The 8,808-nt window shown below is 42.9% G+C and overlaps 2 protein-coding genes across 2 annotated transcripts in view; one reads left to right on the forward strand and one right to left on the reverse strand.

Moving 5' to 3' along the window:
• EIF2AK4 (eukaryotic translation initiation factor 2 alpha kinase 4) overlaps positions 1–3,103 on the forward strand; it is a 113,916-nt gene extending 110,813 nt beyond the window's left edge. The window contains exons 36-39 of the mRNA XM_065873047.1: positions 386–454; positions 863–907; positions 2,245–2,363; positions 3,046–3,103. Coding sequence (XP_065729119.1) covers positions 386–454; positions 863–907; positions 2,245–2,363; positions 3,046–3,103 — 291 coding nt within the window. The remainder of the gene's footprint in view (positions 1–385; positions 455–862; positions 908–2,244; positions 2,364–3,045) is intronic.
• A 713-nt stretch (positions 3,104–3,816) lies between these two features.
• On the reverse strand, positions 3,817–7,246 carry SRP14 (signal recognition particle 14). Its single transcript, XM_065872369.1, has 5 exons — positions 7,161–7,246; positions 6,932–7,004; positions 6,292–6,404; positions 4,865–4,897; positions 3,817–4,368 (listed from the first exon to the last, which is right to left on the reverse strand). Exons 1-5 carry the CDS (start codon positions 7,182–7,184, stop codon positions 4,279–4,281), a joined length of 333 nt encoding a protein of 110 aa, XP_065728441.1. The 5' UTR covers positions 7,185–7,246; the 3' UTR covers positions 3,817–4,278.
• Between the last annotated feature and the right edge of the window lie 1,562 nt (positions 7,247–8,808).

An 8,808-nucleotide genomic window follows, 5' to 3' on the forward strand; every position in this document is an offset into this window, starting at 1 on the left:
TCAGTTCCATGTTCTCATTGCTGTCACTGTCCCCTTTTTCTAAACCTAGCTTAATACTAAAATCTCCCCGCTTCCACATGCACTATTTTACAGTACTGAGCTTTTATTAGGTTCATTTCAAAATTATAAAGAAATAAGCAGCTAGGTGGATTAGTAAACAAATGATCAAGATAGGCTATAAAAATCTCATTTCCCCTGAGATTATAATAGGCTAGACACTCATCTTACTGAGGTGGATTAAGAGCAAGTCCTTATATAATATTTGGGATCCCTTCTAGGCTTGGGTTTGTCACCTGTGATTGTTTCCTAGAATAAGAAATGAAATGGCAAGAAAGATGGCTTGGTTTGACAGGTTCTGAATTCTAACATGCTTTCTTCTTCTTAGGTACAAACCCGACTTCAGACCTCCCTTGCTAACTTGCATCAGAAAAGCAGTGAAATTGAAATTTTGGCTGTAAGTCACTTTCTTTAACTTTTTGAGGATGGCTTTTGTCCATACTGTCAAAGTAGTTTCCTCGGAGGTCAGGGCTTTTTTTTTTGCTCAGTGTTAGCAGCGTTGGGATGCAGGCCCGTTTCTCCTAGTTTCTTCCTCTGAAAGATTGGGGGGAAGGGGACTGAACACGAAAATCATCATTTTTCTAAATGTTTCGGGCCTCTGCAGATAGCGGTGTCAAACCTGTGGGGTGTGATGTGTGGGGCCTGGGAGTATTACTTCACCAGTGCTGAGATCGCATCACTGTCCAGTTCAATAAGCACGGGAGCATCCCATTCACGTTGCTCCATCCAAAGTGACACCATAGGCACAAGTCAGTAGGTGCTGCCTAGGTTCCCTGACATGATGTACATTTTTGTGTATCAACAGGTGGATCTACCCAAAGAAACAATCTTACAGTTTCTATCATTAGAGGTAAGCAAGATGAACTCTTCTGCATTATGGCCTTCAAAATCCCGAAGCTGTTGATTTGCCAAAAGAAAGTTGAAAATGGCATTATTTTCTTTGTGATATTAGGTATTTTTCTGGCAGTTCCAGGAATTTGGTAACATTGTTCCTTTTATGTGACATATGTATTACTAAATCAAATTTTGAGGGAATCACACTTGTCTAGTGACTTTCTTTTGAATTTCCGAGATGATTTTAACAGACACCTAGTGCTTTTACTGTGTGTCAGGCTGTGGCAGGCCTTGTTCTAAGCACTTTACAAATATTAACTCATTTAATCACAACAACCCCAAGGGATACATGTGTTACCTTCTTATAGATCCCCATTTTACAGATAAATGGAATCATTGTACGTTTTATGGAGAATGGGAGGCAGACAGGTTAGATATCTTACTCAAATTCACCTCACTAGGAAGTTGCAGAGCCAGGATATGAACTTAGGCAGACTAGTGGAATCTATGTTCTTACCTACTATACTGTGCCGCTTCTATAAACCTTTGTTCCAACTAGGGAAGCTCATTTGCAGAACTAGAACTACATGGAAGATCTTTTCGTAAAAATTAAATTTAGGTCCTTTTTCATATGCTTTTCGCCTTATTATCGAATAGCCTAATTGAACTTTAAAAAAAATGTAAATACTTAGCTTTGCTGTTAGAATGTTCAACTCTAAGAATAACTACAGGTGATTTTTGCAACGTCACACCAAAGAATGCTTTTGTCTATCCAGAGTGTTTAGTCACAGATTAAGTTAGATGAAAAATGAACTCTGCCCCAGAGCTAACATCTCATACTACGTTTTGGTTTGTTTTTTTTTAAAGGTTATTCTCCATTTATATAAAATATTGGCTATATTCCCTGTGCTGTACAGTATATCCTTGTAGCTTCTTTTATAAGCTGACTTCCCCCTTCCCTGTTTCCCCTCCCCACTAGTATTCTGTTGTCTGGTAAATAAGCATATACTGGGAATTTACTGCTTTATGAGACACTCAAATGGGTATATATCAGAGGTGGTATCTCCATTTCACAGAAAGTCAACAGTTGGCAGAAATAACTGGTATAAAGTCACGTGAGCACACTGGGGCTGCAGCACTGTTAGTCAGGATCTAGTAAACTGGTCTTGTAAAGAAACTCAGTGCTTCAAAGGAAGAACCCTAGCAGTCTCCCCATTAGTTCTGTCCCTCTAACTGATCTTTTCAGTACATTTAAAGGGGGGAATGGCATTGACGTTTCATCAGTGACCCAGAAAAAACCAGTTTTAATAAACCCTAGTATCTGTTGTTAAGTCTTATCTATTTTTTTCCTAGTGGGACGCTGATGAACAGGCATTTAACACAACTGTGAAGCAGCTGCTGTCACGCCTGCCAAAGCAAAGATACCTCAAATTAGTCTGTGATGAAATTTATAACATCAAAGTAGAAAAAAAGTAAGTTATTACTTAGGCATTGCAGATTTCAACATGGGTTAAAACTCAGAGGGTTTTTTTGTTTTTTGGGGTCTTTTTCCCAAGGAGGGGTTTTAAAGTGACAAATACCTTATTGTCATGTTGAGGTTAGATGGCTGATAAGTTGCTACATTAGAACTGCAACTGGTAATCAGGACTGTGAATCAGTCATGATCCTGTCAATAACAAAACGCAGTGGTCCCGGTAGCAGCTGTCCCAGTTATAATTTTAATTACTCATTTTCTGAAGGGTGTTTTTCTGTTTTACTTTTTTACAATTATGAATGGGTATGAGTTTTTTCAAATGCTTTTTCTGCACCAGTTATAATTTTTAATCACCCAGGTAACTCCTAGAAACATTTAAATGAACGAAAACAAGTGTGACTACTTTGTTTTATGTCCCCTTGCCAGTTGTTCATGTTATCATCCACTTAAAAGGAAACAACAAAGCCTGTGAGGTGAATGGTGGGCTCCTTGTGTAGACCCTTATACTGTGGACCCTTGCCAGTCACAGCTTCTCTAAAACTTATGTAATGTTTTTAGTGACTGGCCTTCCATATTGTTGTTGATTACACAAAACTCCTACAGTTAAAGTGTTCTAAAAATTATTTATCAACTCTGTTCTCTACCATTATACTGATCCTGTCTTCTCCCTTCTTTTGCAGGGTGTCTGTGCTGTTCCTGTATAGCTACAGAGATGACTACTACAGAATCTTATTTTAATCCTAAAGAACGAACGATCATTACATTGTTCAAACAGACAGGAGCTTATACTATAAAATGTTGTACATTCATTGTTTGTTTTAAATTAGCTTTACGTTCTAAGAAGCTGTCCTACAGAGTTGAGCTTTGTAGGTTTTTCATGTGTAATATATTATAAATTTATCTTTTGAATATAATAAATGTTTTCATATATCTGTTGCTTTTTAATTGCAAATCTATTAGCACTAAAGGTTTTGTGGAGCTAGAACACAAGAAAACAGCCTTGTTCTTCTCAGCCCTATATACTGAGCACAGGAAAATGTCTAAAATAAAGGGCATAAAGAAATCAAATATCATCATTAACTTGGAATCTTTATTCTTGATGATTTTGTAATAGGCTTATCCTTAGTTTGGTTAAGCAAACTCTCATTTGGCTATGAGAACTCATTCAAATTTGCTAAAGGAACTATGATGATAAAATTATATAGCCAAGGGGCTTCCCTGGTGGCGCAGTGGTTGAGAGTCCGCCTGCCGATGCAGGGGACACGGGTTCGTGCCCCGGTCTGGGAAGATCCCACATACCGCGGAGCGGCTGGGCCCGTGAGCCATGGCCGCTGAGCCTGCACGTCCGGAGCCTGTGCTCCTCAACGGGAGAGGCCACAACAGTGAGAGGCCCGCGTACCGCAAGAAGAAAAAAAAAAAAAAAAAAAATTATACAGCCAAGTTGGGAAAAATACCCATGAAATAACACAACTTTTTATAAAACTGTCAGGTTTCAATTCCAGTAACTCATAAGACAGGGCCTAAAGCCTATTCATAATCAGTCATTCCAGAATGAGGAGCTATTGCCAGAAACTTTTTATGGGATGGGAAAAGGAATAAAAGATGGTCAGTGCTGATAAATACAGGTTTAATGATACAGTGCTCTTCACAGACGGCTACAGAGACTGTAAACTATTATCCAGAAACATACAACCATACAACACAGACCACTTAGCCAGATATAAAATAAACTGGCTTCTTGTAACTACCCTGTAAACACTGCAGCCCTTCTTCCATCCAAAAATGACCCTAATCTCACATGAAAACAGTTACTGTAGAGGAATCAGAAACCCAGCTTTGTGGCCAAAAGTAAAAACCAAAGGAAAAATAGCAACTCAGTGGTTAACTGGTGAAAGCAGGAAACCTGGTGCCCTTCACTGCGCCGCTTTGCTCTTCTTACTCTTGCTCTTTTTGTCCCTCTTCTTCAGCCCATCCATGTTAGCTCTCAATAGGTTTGAATAAGCCTAAAAGACACAGAGCATGACCTTAGTGGGAAGAGTTGAAAATTGGTGGAGCATCTGCTGTGCTTCCATAATGGATTTAGGGTAGCCAAAATCAGAAAGCCTATCTGATAAAGCATATAATACCACGGGGATACTTGTATCCTAAGGAAAATGGTGTAAGGAAAACACCCTCACATTATAGCAGCTTCTACAACACCCACTAGTGAGTTGCATGTTTTTTACTTTTTTTTTAAGCAAACATGGAAAACCACAGGCAACTTCTTATTCAGCTATACTATACAAAGAGCATATCTGAAGCCTAAGACGACAAAATCTAGCTAAAAAAGACAATATCAGCGTTGAAAGTAGAATTCACAGCCTGGCAGCTTTTACTTGTAAACTACTGGTAAAACATCACAGGAGAGCAGTGAACCTAAATAGCAATCTTAAGCCACTGTTAATTATTATGCTGACTCTTGCCCTGAGAAACGAGACACAGAGAACACCAGACACTCACCATCTGAAACTTATTCACTTCTTTGGAGCTCACCTGGAAAAGAATGGGGAAAAGGTCACCCCTGTTATCCACATAGGAATCATCTGCCTCACCCAATAACAACTCAAAAGCCTCGGGAAGACAACATCCTAATCTTTAAAAATATTTCTTCCCAATTGCAGGGGTCATAATACACTAAAAGCCATTTTTCTACTCCACTTTCCTCTGCCTGAGGAACAAGCAAAGTAGCTCTGCACTTTGAGAATTGTACCAAGGTGGGAAAGAGGCAGAAGTGGGCTCCTTAAGAAGCTTTGCCTCTTGCCTCTGTTGAAATCTCTTACACACATGGCACTGACTTTCTCTCAGGGTTCTGAGAGACGTCAAAGGACTTAATCTTTTGTGCAAGATACTTTTAAATTACTCCCTCCCCATCTTATTTTAAACCTACCATTAATTCAGGCCCATTTAAGCAAAACACAAGCTACCACAACAAAAGAAATTCTACCTCTGAAGACTCCTTAGTTTTCCGTATTTCATGACACCCAACTTTATTTTTAAAAGCCACATAAGCTTGCTTTACTGTAAAAGTCTTCTCAAGATAACTGGTAATGGGAGACATCAACTAATTATGGCATACATTATCATGAATATCCTATGCTGATGCGATTAGAGGGCAGGTCTGGTTCTGCCCTAGCAGAATAAAGAAGTATTCGTTTGGAATCCAAGCAGTCTCTTGCTTTGCCATATTCAACCTCCACTTTGAAAGGGAATAATACTGGAACTCTTGACTAAATCATATGCTCTCAAATACAAAGCCTAATATAATACATGTTTGGTACATGAACCACAAAGATAAATGAACAATCAGCTTAAAAGTAAAAGCATCGGGCTTCCCTGGTGGCACAGTGGTTGAGAGTCTGCCTGCCGATGCAGGGGACACGGGTTCGTGCCGCGGTTCGGGAAGATCCCACATGCCGCGGAGCGGCTAGGCCCGTGAGCCATGGCCGCTGAGCCTGCGCGTCCGGAGCCTGTGCTCCGCAACGGGAGAGGCCACAGCAGTGAGAGGCCCGCGTACCGCAAAAAAAAAAAAAAAAAAAAAAAGTAAAAGCATCTGATACCAAGAAACTGTTCACTGAAGGCCCAGCACAGTAAAGGAATAAGGAATCAAATATGCCAATTGCTCCTTAACAGTGCTACTCTAAGGACAAATATGTTAATTTTTATTTCTAACAAGTGTTTGGCTTCTACCTTCTTCGTTTTAATTTTGCTTTTGGGTTTTCTATTACTAAGGTAATAAAAGAAGACCCTGATCCCAAAACAGCTGGGGAGCTACACACTAGGCTTTATTTAATAACTTAAAAAAAAAAAAAAACTGGTTCAGATATATCCCTCAAGTTAAATTCAAGTTTTTAAACTCCAAAATTAGGAGCATTAAGAATTGAACTCACCACAGTGCTGATCTTCTTTTTCCCATCAGTAGCTCTTAACAGACACTTGTTGTCTGAGGGCTCAAAGCCCTCCACAGAACCCTTCCTTGGAATGGGTTTAGTTCGACCATCATCTGCATGAAAAATACATCCTGGTGAACACAGCCACAGACGTGGTTAACAGGTAGACGAAGAGTTAAAACGTAGGAGAACGATTCCAAGAGGATACCTAATCCACCTCCACTGATCTAGTTCTGTTAACCACATTATCTGCTATTACAGACGCCTTGCCCACACTTTGGGAACCTAACCTGCCACTTCCACGATGGGAACACTGTAATATCAAAGCAGACTAAATCTCACTAATCATGGCGCGGTTTGGGATCCTTGACAAAAATACGAGACCTGACATGCTTGGGGCCCCCTGGAACCGGAATTGACTTAGGTGGCTAAGTGCTGGGGGCCGCACCAGCCACAATCCCCAATACTCTCCGGCCCCTCAGCCCTAAATGTGCCAGTACCAGATGGAGGAAGGTACGGGAAGGCGGGGACGCGCGGCAGACAGACTCTGCCTGTGGCTCCCAGTCACTGGGCACCCGGGCCGGGGCATCGCTCGGCCTCCCAGCTCCCTTCCGGCCTTGCTGCATCCACAGCTGCTTACACTTCTTCAGGGTGATGAACACGCTGCCCGACAACCGGCACTTCTGGAAGAGCCTGGTCAGCTCCGTCAGGAACTGGAACACAAGAAGCCCGGCCCCGTTAGGCAACTCCAACCCCCACCCCCCGCCCCCCGCCTCGGCAAGTCCCAGTCCCTCCCGCAGAAGGAGACAGAGGTCCCGAGCTAAGCCCCAAACAGTATCGGTCCCTCAGCCGGCCAGCTCTGGCTATACCTGCTCACTTTCCAGCAGCACCATCCTGGCGCTGCTGGCTCTGCTCCGTCAGCATTAAGTCCCAAGCCGTTGGAGCCGGAAGTTTCGCCCCGGCTGGGCGGGACTTCCGCTATTAGGTTTCAGCTCTCTTCCACCCAATCCCTGCTTCCGCCCTCTGCCCGCCCGCCCCGCCCCGCCCCGCCCCGCGCCTGCGCTCTGGGGCGCCCCCTCCAGTCCCGGGAAGGCAACGACCCCGAGGCCCTTGGGCTGTGCTTGATTTCACAGACAAGCAAATACTCTAACCCAAGCAGTGGGAGAGAGTTGAGAGAGCACAGGAGGGATCTGATGGAAACCTATAGTTGTGTATATTCAGCTGTACTGTTATTCCGTGCTTCAATTTCCTCAACCTATAATAATAGTATCCACTTCACTGTGTGGTTGTGAAGAGCAAATGAACTTACATTAAACACTACAACAGTGCCTGGCTCATAGAGCGTGCTCGATAACGTTAGCTGCTATTTTCATTACCACTGTCATTGTAATAAGTTCCCATGGCGGGAACTCTCCATGAGTTCCCTCTGAACTCTCCCTCTTCTCTGACCAGGCTGGGTGGCCCCAGCTCTAGCAAGAGGGCCTGGAGCCATGTCTCAGTTTCAGCTCTGGGTTCAGTCTGGAGACCTGGGGTGTAGGCCCTGCTCTGCCAGTAGCCAACTTGAACCCTAGGTCTTGGAAAAGTCAAGCATGAAATCATGCAATGGGTTTTCACTGAGGGTCTCTTAGCCTATGCCAGGCACTGTTATAGGAGAGGGGGCTACAGCAGGATACAAGTTTCTGGTTTCCTGAAACTTGGGTTAAAGGAGTAGTGAGGAAATAAACAGTAAACTAGTAAGTATAGCTTCAGATAAAGAGTGCTCTGCGGACAACTAAACAGGAATGACACAAATGAGAGTGACAGGGGGACTACTTTAGGTTGGGGTCAGGGAAATCCCTCTAAAGAGGAGAACTTTGAGCTGAAAGCTAAAGGGACTAGCCATTCAAAAATCTGGGAACAGAGTGTTCCAGACACAGGGAATGGCTAGAACAAGGGCCCCAGTGGGGAAACAAGTTGCCCCATGTCCACAAGGCTTGGGGGTGGGGTGGAGGTGCCATGTGGAAGGAGGGGTGAAGGAGTATGGAGAGCTTGGAGAGGTATCCACTGACCAGTCATATAGGGCCGATGGCCCTGGTAAATTTGGATTTTGTTCCAAATACAAAGAAAAGCTTCTTGGTAAGGAAGTTTTAAACAGAACAGTGACAATCCAATTTAGCTTTTTAAAGATCCTCAGGCTGTGGTGTAGATAAGGCATTGTAGAGACAAGGCAGGAAATGGAGAGACCAATTAGAGGGTTGTATTAGCTTCCTATTGCTGCTGTAACACATCTGACAAACTTAGTGGCTTAAAACAACATGAATTTACTCTTTTACAGGTCTGGAAGTCAGAAGTCTAAGATCAATGTGTTTGCAGGGCTGCATTCCATCTGCAAGCTTCAGGGGAAAACTCTGTTTCCTTGTCCTTCTAGAAGCCACCTGCATTCCTTGGCTCGTGACCCCTTCCTCACATCATTACCACCTCTTGCTTCCATTGTCACATCTCCTACTACTGACTTTGATCCTCCTGCCTCCCTCTTAT

This window comes from Phocoena phocoena, chromosome 2, assembly GCF_963924675.1.
Source record: "Phocoena phocoena chromosome 2, mPhoPho1.1, whole genome shotgun sequence".
Taxonomy (NCBI): domain Eukaryota; kingdom Metazoa; phylum Chordata; class Mammalia; order Artiodactyla; family Phocoenidae; genus Phocoena; species Phocoena phocoena.

Bases quoted from the DNA above. Each gene is read 5' to 3' on its own strand.
- SRP14 (XM_065872369.1), bottom strand. From the start codon at position 7,184: ATGGTGCTGCTGGAAAGTGAGCAG. The intron at 7,005-7,160 runs GTATAGCCAGAG...CTTGTGTTCCAG, and splicing joins TGCTGCTGGAAAGTGAGCAG to TTCCTGACGGAGCTGACCAG. The intron at 4,369-4,864 runs GTGAGTGTCTGG...TGTGTCTTTTAG, and splicing joins AAGTGAATAAGTTTCAGATG to GCTTATTCAAACCTATTGAG.